General features: G+C 40.3%; 1 protein-coding gene across 12 annotated transcripts in view; it reads right to left on the minus strand.

Annotated features, from left to right (window-relative positions):
• RBMS1 (RNA binding motif single stranded interacting protein 1) overlaps nt 1-26288 on the minus strand; it is a 207482-nt gene that overhangs the window by 61033 nt on the left and 120161 nt on the right. For all 12 annotated transcript variants that reach the window (XM_073305605.2, XM_073305604.2, XM_073305606.2 and 9 more), the window contains exon 3: nt 759-817. In XM_073305605.2, coding sequence (XP_073161706.1) covers nt 759-817 — 59 coding nt within the window. The remainder of the gene's footprint in view (nt 1-758; nt 818-26288) is intronic.

Raw genomic sequence — 26288 nt, forward strand, 5'->3', positions numbered from 1 at the left:
CTCATTCATGGGGTCAGTAGTTAACATTGCTAAGTCAGCCGACTCCATTCTTCCCTTTGCTTAGAAATTATCCTAATTATTGTCAGAAAGAATGTCTGAAACCTAATACATCAGTGTCTGTTGCTACACCTCCATCCACCACTTCTGTTATTGGGGTATGCTCTCATAATAATTATATGAAATTTTGAAGGACAGTGCACTAAATTAACGTTTCCAGTGTATTTGATAGAAGTTTTATTATTTTTTTCAGCTATAATTATGTTCATGAAAACAAACCCTTTCTCTCCCACCAATATATTCAAACAGGCATAGAACAAAAACACAATTAGGGTATTGGAACATATAATTAAGTACTGCTTAAAACTACTCTGTTCTAATTAATAGAGCCAATTTGCACAATGTGTAATGTTTCCAGATACTTAATACAGTCTAATGGTCTTTTGTAAGGCACTCTAATCTCCCCAGGCAAGGGGGAAAAAAAGCTGTTTTCTAACTCCATTCTCTTTTTTAAAGCAGGGGCTAAATGCCAGCCAGTGCTGTGCTTGTTAACTTAACTGGAGTCATCTGAAGTTTTGGCACACAGCTTGGGCATGGACTATTTGCCAATTGTACTGGGGACAACTATACAGACATTGGGCAAGACTAAACTTTGGTGTAGAATAAGAATGTATTTCTTACACCCCCCCCCCCCAAATTTTAAGAATATTTCAAAATAATTTGAAAACAAGTAGGCAAATATAATTTAAAGACAAACATACCTTTGCATTTGTTTGTTGTCTTATCCAAAATAGCCTTTGTGGATACAATTTTCCCATATCTAAAAATTGTTTAAAAAGGAAATAAATATTATACTTGTGACATCCTGTTACAACAGAGACCAAGATCATGTAATTCTGTTCAGTTTTAATTTATAATTTAACAAAATATAAGAAAATATTGATAGAAACAGAAAAAAATCATATAAAGAAGAAGAAACTTCAAACTTTAACCCTTGATTAGATTTATATAGTAAGGTTTCCTCTCTAATTTTCCATAACTATATAAAGACGACAAATGTATTATGTTAAAGATGGAGCTTATTCTTACTTTTGAAAATGTTTAATTTAAATAATGCTTAGATCTTATTTTCATCTACAAGTCTGAAACCACTTTAAAAAGCTGGGCATACATTATTATTCCTACGTTACCTTATGTGTAACACACAGTGCTTACCCAAACTTGGGAAAAGTATGTGTATGACTTTAAACAAACAAAAACATGTGATAGCTAACACATGTTAAAAGCCTAGACAGGATAAGAAGTGGTTTTCACAAGTGTTAGCTGATTGAGATGAACTCTGGACTCCCTCAGATAATACATGGACCCGTAACTATGTGTCAAAACTAGAAGCTGCCCTAACTTCACTAGGATTCTAAAACATATTTGCTGACACTTTAAAACTAAAAATAACCCCCCCTTTTTCCTAGCACTGACAAGCCCAAAAAGAAATGAAAGCCTCAATCCTACAAAGTGCTGAGTAGAACTGGTTAGGAATTTTCCACTGGAAAACTCACTTTCTGGAGAATCAAAATTTTCCGCCAAAATTTTTTGATTTTCCATCTGAAAATCATTTACAGTTCCATGGCTTTCCCACTCCTTGGCAGCCAGCCTAGGCTTCCCAGGCATTTTGTTTCCACTGCAGCCTGTCAGGCGGGCAGCCAGGCATCCAAGGGGGTTTATTTTGTTTCGGAAACATCAAATTGTCCCGTTGTGGCGATGTTCTGTGCTTCTGAAACAAAATACTACGACATTTCAGTTCCATGAAGAATTTCTAGTGGTAGTGGAGGACCAGGCGGATGACAGCCCAAATATGAGATGTAAGTATTTCCCCCCAAATTGAAATTTTTCATAGTATGAAGATTCTGTTTCCCAGTTCAGCTCTAGTACTAAGTACTCAACCCAACTTTGCTGCTGGCATTCAGCACTTCACAAGCTCAGACCAGAGGTCATTGAGAGAGTTAATGGCAGAATTAGGAACAGAACGTGGGTCTCTTGACTCCCACTAGACCACAACTTCCTCTATTTGCTTTCAAACTACATTTACTCCAAACACAAGCAGTACATGAGAAGGAGGAATATGGAACACAGCTAGTTCTTTACACAGAAAAATAGTATACTGTATTACATTAATACCTAACAGGATACTGTGCTTTCAATGTACAAGAACTGAAAATGCTAACTGAATTACACAGGTTGGAAAATGCTAAAACACATCACAAATATGCATAAACCAACAAATTATGGAATGCAGGAGAGAGTGCAGTATAGGCAGCTCATCAATGGATATACAACCACAATAAAGAGGGGGAGGCAACTTTGAGTTGCTGGTTCCTTATGGAGCTCAGTAAGCCACTTAGAGATAGTGAATAAGGCAACGTGTTAGACCACAGCAGCCACATAGTCTAAAAGTTATTTAATTTCCTGGTATAATACATGACTATATGCAGATCTTTGCATATTATGTAAAAAGTTGTAATGTCACAATTCAGGGCAACTGCACTTGTATTCATGAAGTTTCACTGAAATGTTTCTGAAAGAAGCAGGGATGTACTTATGAGTCAAGAAGCCAGGTGTTCAAAGCTCTGGGGATCTAACAGAAGCCAGTGCCATTTGCATACAGGCCCTGTACCTTCAGCAGTGCTATGTGTACCCTGGTTCCTTGCACCCTAGACAGCATAACTCCTACAAATAACCAGCTGCCCTGAAACCCAATAAGGGGTTTCAACAGGATGACGCCATGCCAGTTGCTGGAGACCTTGCCACCTGTCAAGCCATGGGCCCAGAACTCTAGAGCCATCACAGTATTTCTGTGATGGTCATACAGCAGAGGTGATACTTTCCCTTTTTAATTCCCCACCTCCAAGCTAGAATCGGAGGCTGTAGGCTTTCCTGCCCTCGTGGAAACATTCTGGTCCTTTATTTGTCTGGGTATGTACATATAACAATGTAAATCACAAGAGTTGTTTCCTGAATATACAAGTGACTGAAGGAAGCGGAGAGGGTCAGGCAGGTACACGAGAAATGAGACACTGCCCTTCTATAATCAGAGTAGCACCTGTAGAACCTTTTTGTCCAACTGTACATCTCACAGTTATTTAGGGTCTTGTGTGTGGCACAGAGGGACTCATGAAAACTTTTATGATCCCCGAGCATGCCCTAGCCTTGTTTCTCCAAGGAATTCATATGAGGGAAATCACTTGTGTTTTAAAAGAGGTACAAGGAGGAAATAACCCAGGTTGATTCTCAGATCCCAAACTTAGTTTTCAGGGTTCACAGTTGGAAATCCTTTTATTTGTGAACTGAACATGAAAGTCATCGGATAGATGACAGATCGTAAACCCCACCCTGTCATTTTTATAGAGTAGAACCATCTTCAGAGTAGAACCACACTTTATGAAAAACAGTGCTTCAAAAATACTGGGAAATCTCAAAATACTGAATGACTGCTAAGATGATGATCATAAATTGGTGCATATTTTTCTCCAGATTAATTGTTCTCCCTCCCTACAAGCACTGATCTTCTGTATTATCTTCTCCTTCTAACTGATTCATCCTCACTTGCTTAATATTATTAAGCCTTCTTTACACAAGACCTTGTTTTAGAATACGCTTTTTTGAAATAGTATAGCAAAAAAAGTACATCCACACACTTTGTTTATTCCATCTTAAGCTACTTCTCTTGGGAATCATTGCATCCACGCAGCTCTGTCTTTTTTTCAAATAGCCACAAAGCACTTTTGTTGTTTTAGGGTTTTTTTGTGCCCCATTGTGGGATGCCTACTGGAACCTACTGGAATTCTGAGATTTGATGTCAAACGAAACTCCCATCATTCCCCTCATGGCATCCTATAAATCATCTCTTTTTTGCAGGCCACGCCATTTTTGAGCTACTGACAGGTAGCATGGAGAAAACACTGCTCGCTGTTAGGGTTGAGGTTAATTCTGATAAGCCTATTGGCATACATGTAGGTTCTTCTATTATTTTTAATAAGTTTTTTCTGCAATGCTTTTTACCTCAAGAATAAAGTAGGTTTGTATAGGAAGTGCTGTTTGGTAACTTATAGCTGTTGACAATCACTCTTATCAGTCTATGAAGAGAAAAATAGGCAGGCATCCGTGGCAAGCTGTCTGCTGGGAAATACAAAGTGAAGGCCAGGAGCAGTGCAGCCAAGGAATACCCTGGTCAGAAGGGAGAGAGATGTGGGTCCCCATAAAGAAAGGAGATGGCTGGGGAGCTGGAAGCCGAGCGTGGGTTGTCTTGCTGAGTCACTGAGAGGTTAGATACAGAGTGATCACTTTGTAAAAGGTGTTCACACACAGGTGATGTGGGTTTTCATCTTTTATCATTTAACATTTTATTAGGAATTGATGTATTGGGGGAATTCCAATGAAACTTCTCAGCCTAATTTTTCCACAATAAAAACTTATTGATTCAATGTAATAGTACAAACTTAAAACCAGTGGAACCGTGGTGGAGCATGCATAAAAGTATTGAAGTGCTTCCATATCTTGACTGATGAGCTCACTCAGGTGTGTTGGTGGAGAAGGCAGTTCTCCAAACCATTCTCCTTTTTCTGGGGGTGGAGTGGTATGGAAAAGGATTGGATTTGGTGACTAAGAACGGGATCCCCCTGTAATCTGGAGGGCTGAAAGTTAGCTGCCAGTATCCTGTGTTCCCCACAAGGCGCAGGACATAGCTAGGTGGGGGACATTGTTCACAACCAGAATCACAATATGCTCTAGAAGAGTTGCTTGCTTCTTGCTGGTGAAACATTGCCAGCAGCCTTTCCTGCATGTCCCTTTCTGAGTCTCGGTACTCCCTTGAAGCCCCGGGCCCTCTGCCAAGATGCACTGAGAAAGTCAGCAAACATCTCCTGCCTTGTCTTCTTTCGCTTTACTTGTAAGGTTTTTCAGGTGTTCATAACTAATAAGCCTCCTGACCACAAGGGCTGGGGCACTTCAGGTGCTACAGGACCAGACAAACACTACAAACTGCTGTTGGCCCAATAGTGGTCTCCATGCTAACAGTGATAAAAAATTATTTGTCCCCCCACATTTGGAATCCTACTGTCATCTTTTCTTCCCAGACTGGGGAGATGGTAAGTGGTTTTCCTACCTCATTTCCCCTTTTTATAGGGCTCCTGTACCAATCCAGGCTGGTGATGAGCTGTGGGTGGGTGAAGAAGGGGTAGGTTAGTAACCGCATGTGCATTTCTGCAGGCTGTCCTTACGCTGGAGGATGTTTACTTGAGGCATGTCCCAAAGAGGCAGAGAAGAGTCTTGTTCATCGAGGTAATAAGCAAACTGGGAAGATATGCAATGCCACCATTTGCTTCCAGCTTGTGCAGAAGTGGAAGGGATACACCACCTCCCTTGGCTGCCCTGAGAAAGCTGCAAGTGCCTTGCAACATCCATGCAAAAACAGAGCATCGTCTTTGCTTTAAATTCTCTTTTGTACTCCTACATATCAATACAAAGTGCACTACAAAATAGACTTCTGCAGTAATTGGTTTGGACATACAGGGTTAATTCTGAGAGTCTCATTAAAAATAGTCATGAATGCTGTATAATTTCTATGAATTCTGAAATGGGTCAGTAGCCTAGTTTTAGCAGTTTACTTCACTGAATGTAAAGTCAGCTAAAAGCCGAGGGCAGTGATTAAGTTGAGAGCCCAAGTACTTTTTCTATTGCTTTTTCTGTTTCTGTATTTGCTGTTACTATAAACATGCCAGCATTGCAAGGTGCTTCATTTTTAACTCCTGAGGGGCCATCATCTTGAGCAGGGGCATGGCAGTCAACCAGAAGGAAGGAAGAATTACAAGGCACGGGGTGGGTGGCATGTTTGGCCAATGGTTTTGGGATAGGATACTTCACAGAACTAATGCTTTAGAGCTTAAAGTCTCTGCTAAAGATGCCACTTTGAGCAGGGCTGGGTTTTTTTGGGAGGGCGGAGGGGCCAAAAGGGGAGGGTAAGACAGGGAGACAAGGGTAGCCAAGCATGTGGTGAGAGGCTCTGTTTAAAATGGCAGCTGCCAGCCAGTACATGAAACAAAATTTTTTAAATCCCCCTTTGCTGTTGTTTTGTAATTCAGCACATAATACTTACTAGTAGTCTCCCCTATGCAGTAATTTCAGGATGCCTCTCAGCCTGGGTTCTGGAGGGCATCTCTGGCACCTGGGTGTCTGGCTAGGAATTTGGCATCCTGAAGAGATCTTGGCTGTTCAGGAGTCTCCTCCTGGTCAGTGCTTTTGAAGGTTGCTTGGGTGCCTTCTGTGTTCCTCCTCCCCAGACTGCCCAGAAGCCTGTCCCAGGGTTTGATGGTGGCTTCTCTTGTCAAAATCCGGGTCTCACAGAATGGGCAGGTAGCTGGAGACTTACTGGAGGTCCTGTTGCTGTCCCTTGTGTCACTGTAGCCCTGGCAGAGCACCTTCACTTTGTGGCAGCACTGTTCCATATCCTGGGAATACCCCTTCTCTTTTATTTGCTCTGACAGACATTAGTAGATCCAGTGACAGCAGTTCAGATGGGCCTGGATATGCGCCTCTGTCTAGAGGGCAAGGAAGTCCAGGATCTCCATACAGGATCACACAGACGCCCAGGGCATGGCTGCTATAAAAGGTATGTGGCTCCACGTGTTTGAACTCGCCAGGATTTGGAATCGCAAAGGGGAGCTCTTGGCTGAGCGCTAGCATTTAATTGGGGAGGTGACATACAGTAAAAATGACCCTGACACAGTACAGGGAACAGAAATAAAAAGACAAGTCAATCCAGGCAAGAAACCATGTAGTGTGGGAGAACAGTGGGAGGACTACCAGAAGCAGAATAGTTAAATCCGAAATGCTACAGCTGTTGCACACATCCACAAGTACCCTACTCAAAAAACAAATAAAACCCAGCCTCATTCCAGTCTAGAGTCACTTTGGAAGTGAAATTATGCAAAATAAGATAATGCCAGATAATTCCCAAAAGTAACTTGTGTGTGGATGCAAGACAGTTTATCTGGAAAAAAAATAAAAGTTAGTCCAAAGAACAAAACAAAAAGCTTTGCCATGTAGACAAGGCCTTACGGTGTACCTTATGTTGTCTCTATGCAAATTATACACATTCTGCAGGTTGCTAGATCCCTTTCTGTTTAAAAAGGGGAAGGAAAGACTACATTTAAGTACCTCCCCAAGTGAACATGCATAGCACAACAGTGTATGCGACTTTTTTGTTTTGGGGCAAATCAGTACTTTGAAGTTTCAAGGAGACAAAATGCTTATATATATATATATACACACACACACACTATATATATATAAAAAAAACAAAAAATCCTATTTTGGAGCAACTTGGCTTAAAATATTTCACATGAAATATAGTAAGCAAGTTCTGTATCACAAACCTTATCACACTCGGAGATGAAATGCCAGACAGACCAGCTACATTCAAGTAAAACTAAGAGAGATTCTCATCCCTGCTCTGCTCTCTTTGCAGTGTTGAGGAGGTACAAAGAGAATGGAGACTGCCTATAAGCACACTACTGGGGATAACAGCAGGATGAGGGAGTTTCCAGCAAGCACAGAGTCAGCAGAGCTGGTTCCTGCATCTTCCCTGCTCACATCCCCAGTGCAGGGAATTCCCAAAGCAGGAGCATGTTGGGGATGGGGAAGGGCATGTAGGGAGTTTAGCTGAAGAGCAAGTAACTCCCACAATCTCAGGTGGCATATGGCCCCTTGGATGCAATAGCCAGCTGGTACAGTTTAGAGCAGGACTTGAGCTGAGGCTGAGGAGAAAAATCAGGGAGGGTATCTGGCTCCCAGATAGAGGCTCCTCTCCGTTGCTCCCTAGGGAAGCTGGGCGCACGCAGAAAAACTCACCCTATATTTTTGCTCATTCCCAAGTATAGACAAGCAGAATTTTCCAAATACTGTGCTGTTTTCAGAAACCCTCTTCTTCCCTAGTCTTTTTTATATTAAATTATATATTTCCAGTCACTTATTTCTCTATCTGTAAAACCTTTGGTTTGTGTCAGATGCCGATCTTTGTAACCTGCTCCATCCCTGCTATGTAATGATGCATAAGCATCATCTTATAAAAATTCTGATAAAGAATAATTTCCATTGGCTTAGTAGTGGGTTTGGGGACCATGACTGCAGGATACAGGCAGACATTTACCACCTCTACGTTTTCCTTCCTTCTGTCCTTCCAGCAGTCAAGGAAGGATTGGGAGGAGATATCATTGGGTACAACTTGTTATTGTATGTTGCCTTTTGTTACTGGGAGGCAAGCAATGCCCTGAAAAACAAATCTCTTTAGAACAGCGGTTCCTAAACTGGGGGTCGGGACCCCTCAGGGGGTCGCGAGCGGTCAACCGCCACCCCAAACCCCGCATTGCCTCCAGCATTTATAATGGTGTTAAATATATGAAAGAGTGTTTTTAATTTATAAGGGGGGTCGCACTCAGAGACTTGCTAAGTGAAAGGGGTCACCAGTAAAAAAGTTTGAGAGCCACTGCTTTAGAATGACAAGTCAGTTGCTTCTTGGCCATCATGAAACTAATACAGACTTACTCACCAGAACACAAAGATGATTAGGGATAAGTGGGATAGGTTCAAAGGTGAAAGTAAGCCGGTCTGGTCTGGTACACCGTGCCGGACTGGACTAGCTTCCCCAGGCTGGTGATTTAAAGGGCCTGGGGCTCCCTACAGAGGCTGGAGCCCTGGGCCCTTTAAATCGCCTTCCAAGCCCAGCTGCCGGAACCCTGGGGTAGTGGCGGCAGGGCTCTAACGGTGACTTAAAGGGCCCGGGGCTCCCAGCCGACGCTACTACAGCCGGAGCCTTTAAATTTTGATTTAAAGGCCCCGGGTATTTAAAGGCCCCACCTCTTCCAGCTGAGGCCACGCCCCCTGCTTAGGACTTTGGCATACCAGTAAGTCCTTTAAGTTACTTTCACCCCTGGATAGGTTAATCAATAAAAGAGATCTAGCAGCAATGTTCTGTAGATGTATCCTCTCACTGCATGAAGAACTGGAAATGTTCATATTAAATTCTTCACGTTTTTGATGATACCATAGAGAACGAAGGAGTCCCTGAGATCTTCTTTAATACCTGTCTGAGATTCCACTTTGAGATGTGCTGCAGGTTTGACAAAGCCCTGGCTGGGATGATTTAACTGGGAATTGGTCCTGCTTTGAGCAGGGGGTTGGACTAGATGACCTTCTGGGGTCCCTTCCAACCCTGATATTCTATGATTCTATGATTTGGCAAGAGATGTGCTACTTTTTTTTAATTCAGCTAACACTTTCATATCAATTACAGAAATACAATTAAAACATTATTTAACATTGCCAGATTTGCTCTGTTCCAGGCACAGAATGATGTACTTCACTGTAAGCAAATATGGTGACCGCTGTTCATTTAAGATAAATTAACTACTTGGAGCACTACTTTGATGGTGGCTCTGCCAAAGGTCCAAGTGGTTTTGACAAGAAATTGATTCATAGATTGTAAAGCAAGAAGGGACTACTGTGATCATTTAGTCTGACCTCCTTATAATACTGGCCTTAGGATTTACCTCAATCAATTCTTGTTTAAACTAGAGCATTTCTCTTTGTATTTGTCCCTTTGAATCTCCACCACTTCAGAATGAAGGATGGGATTTTCAAAAATTCAGAATTCATTTGATTTAAGTCTCACTGTTTTTAACTAACTCATTTCAGTGCTTTTGAAAGTCTCACTTGAAGTGTTTATAGGGCATAAATACCATCTAGCCAGGTGGATTACGTTTATTTGTGATATCAAGGAATTTATGAGAATATTTTTGTTGATTCATATATATGTTTTGACTAGGCCTACAAAATGATGGAGATGATATTTTGTCTGTTTGTAGAAAGTCTACTTTTTCATGCTGTAGAAGGATCTTAAATACAAAGTTTGGTTCGAGTGCAATTTCTACAATTATTATTATTATTATGAATTCCAATCCTTGAGCGTGTATGTTCCCTGGAATGCCAAGAATATTCCTTCTTTGCATCCCCCCCCTTTTAATTCAACATTTAGATTGTACATATTTATATTTTCATTGACAGTTATTGTAAGAACTAGATATTATTATTGATGTATAGCAATTAACAATAATAATTTGGTACAAACAGGTGAGCTGCTCTTCAGGTTCAAAACCAATAATTGGAAGGTTTGGTTGTGTATATCATATTTTAAGAATTGCTGTAGGAGGAGCAAAAAGGAATCTCAGTCACTGGAAGTTTTTAAGAACAAGTTAGACAAATACCTGTCAGGAACGGTCTAGGTATTTCTGCCTCAGAAACTGTCTAGGTCCTGCCTCAGTGCAACTAGGATGGATTGGATGACCACTTGAGGTCCCTTCCAGCCCTACATTTCTATGAGTCTATGAAAAGCAGAAACAGCTACTCTATTAACCCTTGCAGTTTAGTAATCTCTTTGGATCTACTCACTGAAGTTACTTTTTTGAGGTGTAATGTGTAGAAGAGCAGATACACTGAAGGATAAAATTATATACTTATCAATAGAAAACTGGGAAAGAGCTTTCCAATTTTTGGTCAATATTGAATACAACAGATAAAAAAGTCAACTATGTACTTGAAGAATAGGTATTTTGTTATATAATATGCTCCATTTTTGTTAGGTATTTTGTTATATAGTGCTCTAGCTCTTTCTACACTAATAAGTCTGCCTCTAACAAACAAGAAGTGTCCAAGTTCCGGAAATTCTAATGAAGAATGATTGACTTCTGCTCCCTCCCTGCAAGAGCTGTTCTATTCTGGTTTAGCAGAGGGAGGCTGGAGGTGTGGGGAGAAGAAGTGCATTTAGAATCAGGAAATGTTTGCTTCCTCTCACGTTATGAAAAAGTGGATAATTTTTGTCCATTCCTCACAATCTGACTGAAGGAGTAGGAATCAATACAATCTGTTAGCTTCCAATAACAATTTTTGCGAGAGAAAAATGGATCTTTGAATAACCTTTAATCAGAATTTAGTGTGCTAGTTTTTGGTAAATCAAGTGGAAATTTAGATTAGTGCATTAGAAAAATTATTCTTGTCACATCTCTAGACAGTTTAAACCAACATTTAAAATTGATTACTCTCATCACCAAGACAGATTGTGGCTTTGTGTTCTGTTGTAACTTTAGAGAGGTAGCTCCAATGGTTCTACTGCAGAAATGCTTCCACTGTCAAGTTAAATAATGAAACGCAGCAATACAAATCACATCAGAACTTTGCTTTTAACATTAAACTATCTATGGAAAAAAACCAATGCTTCAGTGTATTGACATGACACCACACTCATCCATGCAATAATGAAATGATTTAGCCAATAGCTCGTCATTCCCTCACCCCAAAACAGCCATCAGAAATAGAGGGGAAACTGCCAGTATCCCTCCCAGGCAGCAATTAAAGACGACCCTCGGGGCGGAAGGAATCAACTGAAGCCATCTGTGGGAGCAAAACAGCAGCCAAGAAAGGGTGTGGCAGCAGGGACAGTCCTAGGGGAGCAGGAAAAGCAGGGTTTGTATAAGGCTTTAATCTAGTAATGAAATCTATGGATTGGATTTTTTTTTTAATTAATAAAGCAAATTTTGAATGATGGGTCTGTAATTTTTTCTTTGGTTTCTGGTGATTTCACATGTGACTATAGCCTAGTCTTTTCAGCCATGGCATCACCAGAAACATGTCATGAAACTATGGTCCCATTATTCAGTCACCTGTCATTTAGGGTAGGATTTGCAAAGGTGCTCAACATGGTTCTAACTCTGCTCCCACTCCAAAAGGAGTTTTACCACAGGACCAATTCTACTCCCATTGAAGTCAATGGTAATTACCCACTGATTTCAAAAGGGATCAGAGGTAGGTCAAAACTGAGCACTTCTGAAAATTACACCCCAAATCTAACTGTAAACAGAAAGCCACACAGCCAGGATGCTCAACATTAACACAGCAGTGGAATTACTAAACTTAGTTTGGTGTGCACCTATTCAGGCAGTAGTTGCCTCATAATCAAGTTACATAATGCTTGCTTGACTTGCCATACGACCAGTATGAACAGATAGAAATTAAGACCAAAAAAACTGGAAAAGTGAAAAAAAAATTATCCAGCAACTTTCCCCCTTTAACTTTATGTCTCCCAAAGAGGTCATTTTATATGTACAGTAACTCCTCACTTAACATCCTCTCGCTTAACGTTGTTTCAATCTTACTTGCCTGCTCCATTACAGAACATGCTCCGTTTAAAGTTGTGCAATGCTCCCCTATAATGTTGTTTGGCTGCCTGCTTTGTCCACAGCTGGCAGGCCCCCTATCAGCTCCCCTACGCCCCCCACCCCCGAGCCTCCCACCCGCTGGCAGACCGTGCAGATCAGTGCCTTCCCCTTGCTCCTCCTGCCCGTGGCAATCAGCTGGTTTGTAGCGTTCAGGAGGCAGGGGGGAGGAGCGAGGAATAGGCATGCAGGCTCCCCCCTAGCCTCTTGAACACCGCAAACCAGCCACAGGCAGGAGAGGGAGGGGGAGGATGTACGCAGAGTCCTCGCTCCTCCCCCCTCACCTCCTGAACACCGTGAACCAGCTGATTGCCATGGGTGGGAGGAGGGGGGGACCTGCACGCCTCATCCTTGCTGCTCCCCCGCCTCCTGAATACCGCAAACCAGCTGATTGGCAGGAGAGGAGTGAGGATGTGGTGTGTGGAAAGGGGGAAGAGGTGCGGGGGAGGGGGGAGAGGAGGAGAAAAGGCAGGTTAAAGTTGGCTTGCAAATCCTGAGTGATGACGATTCTGACAGGGAACGCAGCTCCAAAGTGATTAGGGGAGCTGGTCATCTAATGACTTGCTATAAAGAAATTAAGCAAGATAAAAAAAGGAAAGCAAAACAACCATCTCTAGATGTGTTTTTTCAAGTTCAGCAAGAGAAGCAGCAGGACAATCCACCCTCTTCCACTCTCTGACTCCACCACCTCAACCAAGCTTCATACTCAGCAATGATGATTGTAGTATTCAATTGTTTCTTTAAAATTGTTTAACTCTTATACCTGTATTAAATTGCTTGTTTAAAATGCATATAATGCCTTTTGTCTGGCAAAATTTTTTTCCCCTGGAACCTAACCCCCCCCCATTTACATTAATTCTTATGGGGAAACTGGATTTGCTCAACTTCGTTTCGCTTAAAGTTGTGTTTTTCAGGAACATACCTACAACGTTAAGCAAGGAGTTACTGTACGTAACTCATTAAGCATGCAAAGATCTTGGTCATTCTTTGGTTTCTCATAAACATGAAGCTACTGACAGGGTGGTCCTGAGGTCACACGTTATTTATGCCAGTTCCCACTTCCGACCAAAAAAAATGCGTCTGTGTGCCAAGGAAACATAAGGAGAGTTGGAGTTTAAGCAGCAAACTGTAAACTGAGAAAAGAATAATTTTCTGTATTCTTCACAGACCCTTCCACTCCAGGAACCCAACCTATTGTCTGCCAACCTAAGGTGATTTAGCCTAAGCTCTGAACCATCTGCCAGGGTGTCTATCAGTTTCATAGCCTGGTTTCCTTACAGTTTATGGGTTAAGAAGGATAAACCACCTAGCAGAAACACAGTGATTTGATCTTTGACTCACACTTCAGAAGTACATATGTAACTGTGCCATACTTAAATTTTTTCAAATACTAAGGTATGTGTCAATCAAAACATTTTATCTTAATAGAACAGAGGTAAATATGTTATTAGATTAGGTAGAATTTGATATATTTTTTATAATACAGATGTTTATTTTTAAACTTTTTTTTCTATTTTTACCTATTTAGATGTTCACAGTTGCAGGAAATTATGAGGGGGTCTGTGTGTGTGTCAGGCAATTATTTAATGATAGTAGAGTTTGAGATTCAAGAAGTTAAAGCTTTATAACCATGAAAACACATTATCATCATCACATGTCAAAAAATATATACAATAAATGTCCTTAAAAAAAAAAGCTCTGGTAAGTTATCAAGCAGCATTTTCCCTACTTTGCTATACATTTCAATCATACACACAAACTGACCATTGATGATATGGTGAAATCAACATTTACAGATAAAAATCGAATCCTTCCAAACTTACATTATCAACCATAAAATAGTTGGTAATGCCATTTTCCTTTTTACATTATGTGAAATTGCCAGCTTAGCACAGTTTATGAAAAAGTTCAGAATATATTTTTGTTTATATACGATAGGAGCTTTTCTATTTATTCTACGAATCTATTAAATATTTTTGAGGGGCATGAATTTACATTTACTGGCCAATAAATACTCTAACCACAAATGCTGGTCGATATTGAAGACTAGTACGCTTGTTATTTTATTGCATGAAAGCATTATCCAAAGCTAAATAATTCAGGTAAGTACAAACATCAAAAGCTACTTCTATTAAATATTGCAAATATGCATTTTATGTTGATTAGGCAGCATTGTGTTCTATTTGGGAACACTATTTTTAAAGCAGATTAAATGTGCAGTTGTATGTGGATCATTATTAGACAGATCTATTTAGAAACTGACATATTACCATTATATTTTCAGTGTGGCACAATGCAGTTGGCAACTAACATAAGGTAGTTCTTCAATCAAAAGATTATAAACTTCCAAAACAAAGTCACTTGGTGAGGGTCATTTCTGCAATTTTATGAAAATATTTTACAGCTACTCAGCAGCACTTACAGATTGTCAAACCAAATCTACAAATGCTATTTAATCAAAATGTAAGAATATATATTGTTAAAACATATCAACAGTAATGATTATATCACCATTAGAAAAATCAAGTTAACATCAACCAGTCCCTATTCTCTCTTTTACAGAAGCAACCAGCATCTTCCAATCCAGAGTGAGCAATATCTAGTTTAACAAAGGAAACTCTTTAGAAAACTCTTAATAGCATAGATATAGAAAATGATTTTAAAAATGACACTGAATCCTTACATGCTTACCTTTACAAAAAAGGTACAAAAATTCTTTATTTCATTATCAATAAAAATCATGAATGAGAATCTATATTTTGCTACAGAATATTCACAACATATGCCTGTGTCCTAACTAGCTTAAAGATATTTCAGTACATGGAAGGGGTTTGCTGTTTCATACAGCTATGCTGAGTAAGTATTCTAAGTACAAAATACACTTCAATGTAAAAAAAAATCTGAAAAGAATCCCAGTTTTGGGGGGAATGTGCGTGCGTGTGTGTGGTGGTGGTGGGGGGGCGGAGGAGTCAGTGCATGGTAGAAAGAAATGGAAGAGCAAAGTGTTTTTTGGGTTTTTTTTTAAAGCAAACAGTCCCACCTTGTTCTCATGCTTTAAGACTACAGAATTCACAGGCAGTATTTGTGGATTACGATTAAAACGCTGAATAAAAGCTGCATTTCAAATACCCCCACCAAAAATGAAAGCCATTTATTAAAAAATACAACGAACCAACAACAACATCGTTCGTGTGGCTCATACCAGGAGTATAAAAAGGGAGAAAGAAAATGGAGTTCCACATAAACAATAGAAAAACGCAACTCATTTGGAGGCAAAATGAAGAAGTCTTCCTCAGGTTTAAGCACCTCAACCCTGGAGCATTTTTACTACAGTCTGACAACTTCTTTCAGCTCTTGGTTTCCCGTCCACACATGATCCCAAATCTATGTAAGGAATGTGGAAGCTGAGAAATTAAACAAGGCGGAATGCTAATATACGTGTACAAGCCAAGTATATGATAACTATGTAGGTGTGCGCATGTGGATTTACCAATGCATGCTGCCCTAATCTGAAGGCAGGGAAACATTTGTATACTCAGTCATAAATCCTGGCAACAAGGTGATCTGAAAGCTAGTTGGGAAATGGAGTTCAAGGGAAAAGGTCCATTTTGTAAAGCCCAGCCTAAAAGCTCACCAGAAATAACTGTGAACAGACACAGAATGCAGTTAAAGAACATGCACCACAGTATGCAACCCTCTCCTCTCCCTTCATGCTCCAACCAGTCAAGATCAGTTGGAAAGCGTGAGTTGACGATTCCTAGATATGTATATGTAGAGCCTGGTTATGGTACGTTGTCAGTGGAAGGCCTCTGAAATTATTCTCCACCCTCATCCCCACCTTGATGCACTAAACCCCCAAATAGTTGATTTACAAGCATGATTTGGTCAGTCCCAAGGACCAATTTACAGCAGCCTCTGGGGCCATTATAGCAGGCAGAGATTACTAGAATGCATTGGCAATCCAGCCACACCCCATTTTCCTCACCCAGGGCTCTCTACATCAGAGGCTGTAAGGAAAAGGGGTACAGCCAACACTATACAATTCAAAGATGCTTTCAACCACATCAGCAGTCGCACTTTATTTCATTTACGTATTTTGAAAACTCCAAACAATAACTTTAAAGTTTGTTCCTTCCAGCAGGGCTGGAAGAGAGATTTTTGTGTTTACTTCTTATGAAAGATGCTCAGACACCACAGTGATGGCAGTCCTTATAAAAACCTAGAGAGACAGACAGAGAAAGCATGCCACACAAGTCAAAGAAAGACCTACTGTCAGTTTGTGTGACTAAGATGACACAAAGCAGGCTTAATGGGACTTAGGCCTGGGCTACACTGGGGGTGGGGGGGAGAGAGGGGGTTTGAACTAAGATACGCAACTTAGTTCAAGTATCTTAGTTCGACTTACCTGGCTGTCCTCACTGCGGCAAGTTGACCGCAGCAGCTCCCTTGTCAACTCCGCTTACTCCTCCTGCCGAGGTGGAGTACAGGCGTCGATTTGGGGATCGATTTAATGCGTCTAGACAAGACGCGATAAATCGATCCCCAATCAATCGATCACTGCCTGCTGATCCGGCGGGTAGTGAAGATGTACCCTCAGATCTGGTGCATGGTGTTCAAACCATTTTTAAGCAAAGGTACTCATTTGTTCTTAAATCAACCTCTCATGAGGAGCTAAGTGACTTCAGCTCTGTTCGGCGGGCAGGGGGGAAGCCTTACTTGTTCAAATAATCTTTGATCCCTTTCAACTTTATGTGAACTGTAGTATATAACTAGATTAATGTCATAAATCTATTAGTAAAACACGCATAACAATAAACGCTGTACATTAAACTAGCTGTAGTATGATGGTACTTAACTCCTGACTAATGTATCTGTGAATTAACTTCAAACTAACGTTATGGGATTTCTGTTGTATCCATTAGCACTATTTTCTTTAACATCTAATAACTTAATGTCAATCTTATTGAAACTGCATTAAAAGGACAAGTTATTCTAAATCACTGCTTGAACCTCCACAGACACCATTTCTTGTCACCTTAATAAGCTGGCACATAGATTGGATTCTGACTTGGTACTGCTTCCCTAGTCTCAAATCACAGCTGTGCTGAATAGCAAATATCTCAATTTCAATAGGGAAAAGGTTTGCTCTCAAGTAGTTCACCCCAAGGGTCAAAATACTGCAGCAGGGCATTTAAGTGCCTTTATGTTATTGAGCGGAAACATCAGCTCACATATTATTGATCATAATTGGGTGGCTCTGTTGCAAAGATGTCTGCAATAGTCTTAAGTACTGAGAGACTGGGGCAGAGGAATGTTATGCTTTTAGAAAAAAAATGCAATCCATCTACTGCCCAATTTTAGATACACAAAAGCAATCACTAGTTCTAGCACAAAATCTAAAATTGTTTTTTAAAATTGATTGTTGATGCATCAGGGTCATTTTCAGTACCACTTCCTTAGTTTTACACTGCTGAAGAAAGACAAATATGTGAATATTGATTAAAACAAGCAGGAGGCAGAGCTTGCTTTCTAGAGTTTTGCAGCAAGAAGAAATGGCAGTTACTTATCTTGAAATTTGTTTTCTGTAACCTAGCTATATACTGTTTCAGTCCAAATCACCATTATGCAGCTCTAGTCCCATTAGTCAAGTAACCTTAGTCAGTGAATCATGACTGAAGTCTTTCGGAACTACTACATTCTCAACCTAATTTTATTCTCAGATGACCACTCCATTGCTTGTGAAAGGATCAGCAGCGTGAACCTTCCCCTTTTAGGATGCTAAATGACTATCTGAAAGAAACCAAAAGGTGAACGAGACGATGCATTACAGTGTATGAATCTTTGTTACTGAAGTGGTTACCTGACAATGCCCTCTTCTAAGTCAGATACTAAAGTAAGTCTAACAGGAAAACTTTGAACATGCTTGGATGAAAGCTATTTAGAAGCAGGGAAACGTAACAGATAAAGCAATCTTTAAAAAAAAAAAAAAAAAAAAAAGGAGAATCCAGAGAAACTATGTGGACATGTGAGGAGGAACTAATTCTTCAACAACCCTGTAATGTCTGCATCAGTGTCAGAAAACTACTGCTTAGGCTGTATCTAGGTCAGCCTGCAGTTCTTCCTGCACACCCAAAGGATCACTACAGAGAGGAAATGCTGTGTGGGAAGGCCAGGGAATGAACCCTGCAGATCAAATGACTCAGACCACAATAACTCAAAAAGTTTAGTTGCAATTAGATATCTAACAATGAATGCCAGTGAAAATGAGGTAGGATCAGAAGCTAAAATAGAGAAAGAACAAGTTAAAAATTACTTAGACAAGTTAGATGTTTTTAAGTCACTAGGGCCTATTAAATACATCCTAGAATACTCAAGGAGCTGACTCAGGAGATAACTGAGTTATTGGTGATTAACTTTGAGAAGTCATGGAAGGCAGGTGAGATTCCAGAGGACTGGAAAAGGGCAAATATAGTGCCAATCTATAAAAAAAGGAATAAAGACAACCTGGGGAATTACAAACCACAGTCAGCTTAACTTCAGTAGCTGGAAAGATAATGGAGCAACTAATCAGGCAATCAATCACAACCTAAAAGTGCTAAGTAACAGTGCTAAGGTTCTAAGTAACAGTCAGCGTGGATCTGTCAAGAACAAATCATGTTTAAGCAACCTGATAGTTTTCTTTGACAGGGCAACAAGCCGGGAGTGGGGTGGGGGGAGGAAGAAGAAGAGGCAGAGGTGGTATATCTTGACTTTAGTAAGGCTTTTGATACTGGCTCGCATGACTTTCTCATAAAACAATCTAGGGAAATACAACCTAGATGACAGGTTTCAGAGTAGCAACCGTGTTAGTCTGTAGTGCAAAAAGAAAAGGAGGACTTGTGGCACCTTAGAGACTAACAAATTTATTTGAGCATAAGCTTTCGTGAGCTACAGCTCACTTCATCGGATGCATTCAGTGGAAAATACAGTGGGGAGATTTATATACACAGAAAACATGAAACAATGGGTGTTACCATACACACTGTAACGAGGTGAGCTATTACCAGCAGGAGAGTGGGGGGAAGGAGGGGATGGACCTTTTGTAGCGATAATCATGGTGGGCCATTTCCAGCAGTTGACAAGAACGTCTGAGGAACAGCAGGGGTGGGGGGGGGGTGAGGTGGAGAGGAATAAACATGGGGAAACAGTTTTACTTTGTGTAATGACCCATCCACTCCCAGTCTTTATTCAAGCCTAAATTAATTGTATCCAGTTTGCAAATTCAGCAGTCTCTTGTTGGAATCTGTTTTTGAATTTTTTTTGTTGAAGAATTGCCACTTTTAGGTCTGTAAACCTAGATGGAGCTACATAGGGTGGGTGCATAACTGGTTGGGAAACTGTTCTCAGAAAAAAGAAAAGGAGTACTTGTGGCACCTTAGAGACTAACCAATTTATTTGAGCATAAGCTTTCGTGAGCTACAGCTCACTTCATCGGATGCATACCGATGAAGTGAGCTGTAGCTCACGAAAGCTTATGCTCAAATAAATTGGTTAGTCTCTAAGGTGCCACAAGTACTCCTTTTCTTTTTGCGAATACAGACTAACACGGCTGTTACTCTGAAACCTGTTCTCAGAAAGTAGTTATCAGTGGTTCACAGTCAAGATGGAAGGGCATATTGAGTGGGGTCCCGCAGGGATCAGTTCTGGGTCCAATTCTGTTCAACATCTTCATCAATGATTTAGATAATAGTATAGAGAGTACACTTATAAAGTTGGAGGACAATACCAAGCTGGGAAGGGTTGCGAGTGCTTTGGAGTATAAGATTAAAATTCAAAATGATCTGGACAAACTGGAGAAATGATCTGAAGTAAATAGGACAAAATTCAATAAGGACAAATGCAAAGTACTCCCCTCCCGTTGCAGCAGAGATTTAAACAAGTATCTGGATTCTCTACAATGATTTCTGTGGAGCTGTGCTGTTTAAGTGAACCAGAATGTACGCTCTGCACTAAATTACTGTACACCAATGGGCTAGTTCTCCAGCCCAGCATGGATCCATACCACACCAGTATATTTCAGGGCATTGCCTCAGCACACAATTTATTAGTTAAAAGAGGAACTTAGGCAAAGTACCAAAATAAAGCATTTTCTTTGCCCAACATGGGTTATAATTGCCTAAGGCCCTTCCCCCCTCACCTCTCTCAGCCAGAACCCTGACCCAACAACTCCCACGGGAGTCTTTCTACACCCTGAAGTTCTCACTTCCTAAGCCTCCTGGGACCTATGGGCTGGGTTTTTTTCTCCTGCCATTCTCCAGTTCACCTGACCTCTTGTTGGTCTTTGAAAGGACTAGGTGCTCTTCAGGCCATCACCTGACCCCTAACTCCACAGCCTCATCTGATAAGCCAGAGGTGGCGCTGGGCCCGTCTCCCCATAAAAGGGCTAGTCACCTTGTGACAGTTACACTTTTCAAAATAATTTGACAGAGAGCATTTTGTGATGCCACATCCTTGATTGTATCATCCTGTTTGCACACATACTTGCTCATCTTCAAAATTCTGTAATGTGCAGTGGCTGTCCCTGATTTTAAGGGGAATTAGTGAAGTTTGACTGCATAAGCAATTAAATAAATTGATGGAAATAATCCTAAAATTCCCCATGGAACAAAACAACATGCAACATGCAACATGCATGGGAAGAAGCAGAAAACTGATCTTGAGTCTCTTCGTGTCATTTTTATATTGGCATAGCACTGTACAGTCAAGTGGCATGACTTTCAACGAGTTATTCACGATTAATATCAATGTAAGAAACAGCAGAATCAGGCCCAGCAGCCTGACATCAATATACATTTAAAATACTTTAATTCTGATATGCTTTCTGCAAGAATACAAAGGTGCATAAACCTCAGAGAGAGAGGAAACCTGGCATCTATTTTATAGATGCAGAAGTCTGTTTTGCAGCAGAACTAGCATGGTTCTACTGTGCAAGCACGGGTGAGAAGTATAGGGTAGTAAGTAACTGAAAACATCACACATGGGTTAAACTCCCGATGCACAAGCCATTGATCCAAAAAGGAGCTCTGTACAGTGTCATACCGAGAGACGTGATGTGGGGCAGGAGGATCAGATACTACATGGTTTCTCCCCTATTATGCTGGAGGGGAAAGCATGCTTATAGTACAGAAATGACATGCAGAAACTCTGCTACCACTCTGACCTTGAGAGGAGGATTGCTCTCTCACTTTACCTCGGACAGTTTCCAAGCACCCAGCCAAATTATTCAGGCTGAATGCTATGGAGAAGATTTTTGCCTTAGTGGAAGACAGTGAGCATGCAGTGCATCCGGCAGTGTGCTTTTACACTGCTTAAATGCTAAGCCTTTGGCAACACAGACCCAACATTAGTTTGATAGCAAACTGGGGAATGTTCTCGCTCCCATTACAGCCAATGAGAACGGTAGGCTCTTGGAGGAGGTGATTAGTGCTTTCCAGGATTAGGCCCTGGGGATCATACTGCAAAATAACAAGCAAAAATTAAGGCTGCTGTTCTCTTGTGGGCATATTATTTTTTTTACACACACCCACCATTTGTTAACATGGAGTGAAACAAGCTAAGACGCCAGTTCAAAGGATAGGAAAAAGAAAAATAAGGGGGAGAGAGAGGAAAAAAGAAAGCACGATGATATGAAATATTTTTATATCCAAATCCTAAATAATATCTTTTTAAAAATAAAATGTAGTTAACTACAATGTATTTTAAAGTAGCATGTCTCTATATACACATATAAGATACAAAAATTAACATTCTTCAGAATAAAAAGGTCACAATTTTTGGCCTAAAATATATGGCAATGTCGTTCTAATATGAGAAGTTAAGAGGGAACTTTTGGTACCAGCTTAAATTAAAACCAAATGAAAGAACAAGACAAATATTTTGCAGAGGATCTGATCTCAGCAAATCAGTGTACTTCGAAGCTTTTTCTCTTGGGAAAATGGAGTTGGATTCTAAACTAGATGAAAGAAAGGACATGCAAACAACAGGATAGAAGTGCAGAACACACACTGCAATTTATTTCTGTTACTAAGTTACGATCCTGCAAACCATTGCACAAGTAGCCCTTACTCACATGAATTGCTCCAGTTACTTCAAAGAAACTATTTGTGTGAGTAAAGGTTACAAGAACAGTGTCCTAAATCAGCTGTTTCATTTTATCACCACCACAGATGATTCTCTTTCATATTTCCTGTACAGTAACATTTGGCATTCCAGTTAATTTTTTTCTCTATACTATATATCTGTTTGCAAGCATTAATATTATAAATGGCAGGGTGTTCTCTACATTCCAGAGGGGAAAAAAATTCTATAGGTTTGATTTGCCTCAAGAGTAGTTTAAATTACACAAATGCAAGAAGTACTGTTTCGAATGTCATTACATGATAGAATGCTAGGGATTGTGGGAAAGATTTCAAGCCCTGGGTTAACATTTTATACCATTCTTTGAAGATAATTTACAGTTTTCTCTCCACTTCCTCAGTAACAAAGGACTGTCAGAGCTGACAGGGTCTGAATTTGCTTGTTTATTTACATTTGCTGTTCTTTTTAAATGCAAAGAAACATTATAATGGTTATTTTTCATTTTGCTTATGATTTGGTCACAGGATTATTTTATCAAACCTATCAACAGTGCTGAACACTAGCAATGCTGCATTAAAATCCCCCTAATAAAATGTTACCAATACAAATAGTTGGTCTTAGAATATGAGAAGAGAAAAAATGTTCACTTTTCTCCTTCACAGGGCTGGATAATTTTAACATTACATAGTTCAGACTTCAGTAGAATGAGCCTTTAACAATATGGTTAACAAGACAACTATTGTTTCAAAGAGTTAAGTGAAACTGCATTGGAGCCTAAGCTGTATTTGCTTTTAAAATCTTGTTCTCATATATGTGACCTCCTTTTCTTTACAGAAAACTGCCCCTATTGTTGTCAGCACAGCATTCTGAAAGTTCATGTGGGGAGAATCCAACTCAGAGTCCAAACTGTGAAGCACTTTTGAAGAGTGTCTGTAGCTGAAACTGAACATGTCTGACTCTCCAGAACATGCTGGATAGCTTATGGAGAAGTGACAGTTTCTGGAATCAGCTGTCCAGAGCCAGCTAAACTAATTGTTTTAATACTTGTTAACATTTATAGTAGCCTACATTGATGCTACTTATTAAGGATCATGTTCCCATATCTCACATGAGGCCAGACCACATCCTGCCACAGAAAAGCCTCCAAGAAGGGTCCCTGGGGAAGAATACACCATGAGCTGCTCCTAGCAGATTTTTCCCTAAGCTCTTCTGCAGGGGAGAAGGATTGCCCCTCCACAGAATGAAAGCCTGGGGATCCCATAGCATTTACAGGCAACATGATGCCATATCACCTCTCTCCTACTTGAGACCCTCAGCCGAGTGGCTGCAGACCACTGTAGTCAGTGCTTCCTTCACCAGCAGCTGCCTTTGAAACATAAAGAGTGAATTCCTCTCCCATAGCCCATGCCTCACCCTGCATGAGAACTCTCCCCACAGACGACTTTCCATGGGATGTAGCATGGGGTGGAGTGCTGAGGAGGTGGCTGACTCCCACTTCTGTGAGCAAAGAACAAGCTGTGCATGCTGACTGACTCATCCATGTGTGGATCTTGCTGAAGGGTGGGAACAACTGGACCCAGGTTGCCAATGTGCTGTTCCCATCAAAGGAAATTCTGACTCAGGCTGTCAAAATTATGATTTGACTTATTCCTACATCTAGAATTAATTTAATCATCACAGTGAAGATGGAGTTTAAAATGGTTGCTACTATTAAGTTAAGATTTTACTTGCTTTTGCTTTAAACACAAAAGCCTCTCAGGAAGTGCACAGCACCTCAGAGGATCAGGTGTGAAATGACAACTCTCTTTTCCCTTCCAGGTCTTCCTTCAAGCTCCCCCTAAAAAAATACACAAAGCCTTTCAATCCACTAGAAGATATGAATCTAGAACAAAAAGACCCATGCACCCATCAAAATTACTTTGAGAGCGGGCCTTTATTTGATCATGCACTATAAACATCTTTCAACTTTACTTTCTGTCTAGTTAACATGTAAACACTTAGGAGAGGGGACAGTGTCTTCTTTCGTCTATGCAATGTCAGTACAGCCACTCATTACAACCCACACAAGCAGCTTTGTTTGCTTACAGTTAAATTTGCTCAAGTGTGCTAGCAAATCACCACAAGTCACGGAAATTGCCACCTAAGAAAACAATTAACAACTTATGCCAAGCACAATTCCCATGATATATCATCCAAACGCCATTATTCCCAAATGCCTCTATGCTGACCTGAAAAGACAACCTGTCAGGGTTAAAGATATTTCAGTATCTGTCTCCCATCAGTCTTGGGCCTCTCTATTGAAAATGACAACAAGGACTGCTATAGAAATGAGGTCCCTTCTTTTTTCAACTCAACTCAGCTGAGAATCAGTGGCAACCACCAACAGGCAGAATAGGTTTTAAATTAAATACTAGTTTTAGAAAACAGATGGGTGAAGAGTCAGGGCAAGTGGAGAAGGCACAATTAAGAGAGTTATGTGTTGCAGACTGTGTTAAATAAGGCCAACAACAGCAGTACTTGAAGAAGGAACACAGAGTAGCTGCTGCTATCATACAGCATATAACTGAGCATCATAGTCAAGTACTGTGGAATTCTGTTTTTTTCCCCAAATAAAAAGTAGAATAAAACTCTTCTATAAACAGGATTGTTGGTCATTTCTTGTCCAGAGATGTATGCAAAAAATAATAAATAAATATAAATCTCTTAAGAATTACTTTAAAACCTCCTTCCCCCCCACCCAACAACATATTTCACTATTCCGTTTAATTATAATGTAAAATTGATGTAAAGTTTCACTGCAACTATGAGATACAGACACACCAAGATTCATATATTCCAAGACCAGAAGGGACTGCTGTGGTCATCTAGCCTGACCTCCTGTATGACACAAGCCACAGAACTTTCCCAAAATAATTCCTAAAGAGTATCTTTTAGAAAAAAATCCAATCTGGACTTAAAAGTTGTCCGTGATGGAGAATCCACCATGACCCTTGGTAAATTGATGTTAAAAACGTACACCTTATTTCCAGTCTGGATTCATCAAGCTTCAACTTCCAGCCACTGAATGGTGTTACATCTTTCTCGGCTAGACTGAAAATCCCTTTATTAAATATTTGTTTCCCATGTAGATGTTCAGACTAATCAAGTCACCCCTTAAGCTTCTTTTTGTTAAGCTAAATAGACAGACTCAAGGAGCTCAATCATTATAGTCCCTAGACCTAAAGGAAAGGAGTGACTAACTAAGTGGAGAAAAAGGAATAGAGGAGAACTACTGGACAGGAAGATACTAAGAGAAAATACTTTTGTGAATTTAGCTTTTAATTCCCCCATTTCTTTGAACTATATAACCATTAAAAATCTGAATGAGATGTACAAGTTTCTTTAAAGATTGTGATCAGAGAGAACACCTTTCTGAATGAGTTAAAAACAAAACAGAACTGGTAAAGCTGTTTACTATATCCCAACCACGTTCTCTTAATGAATTCCACTGTGTAAAAAAGTTGGTCTGTGCTGATCTTCCCTGACTGGAGTGACAGCAGCTCCCTGCTACAGTAAATTTTAAAACTCTAATTCACATCATATCAATACTAGGGTGACCAGACAGCAAGTGTGAAAAATCAGGACAGGAGGTTGGGGGTAATAGGAGCCTATATAAGAAAAAGACCCAAAAATCAGGACTGTCCCTATAAAATTGGGACCATCTGGGTCACCCTAATCAATACTGAAGGTAAATGAACAGAGCAGACAAATGACAACCCAATCAGAGGTCATAATCACATAGCCACAAAGAACAGTGAGGCACCAGCACATCAAAGGGCTGGTCACATAACTAGTTTCAGTTATAAAATGATATTAATA

This window comes from Lepidochelys kempii, chromosome 11, assembly GCF_965140285.1.
Source record: "Lepidochelys kempii isolate rLepKem1 chromosome 11, rLepKem1.hap1, whole genome shotgun sequence".
Lineage (NCBI taxonomy): Eukaryota > Metazoa > Chordata > Testudines > Cheloniidae > Lepidochelys > Lepidochelys kempii.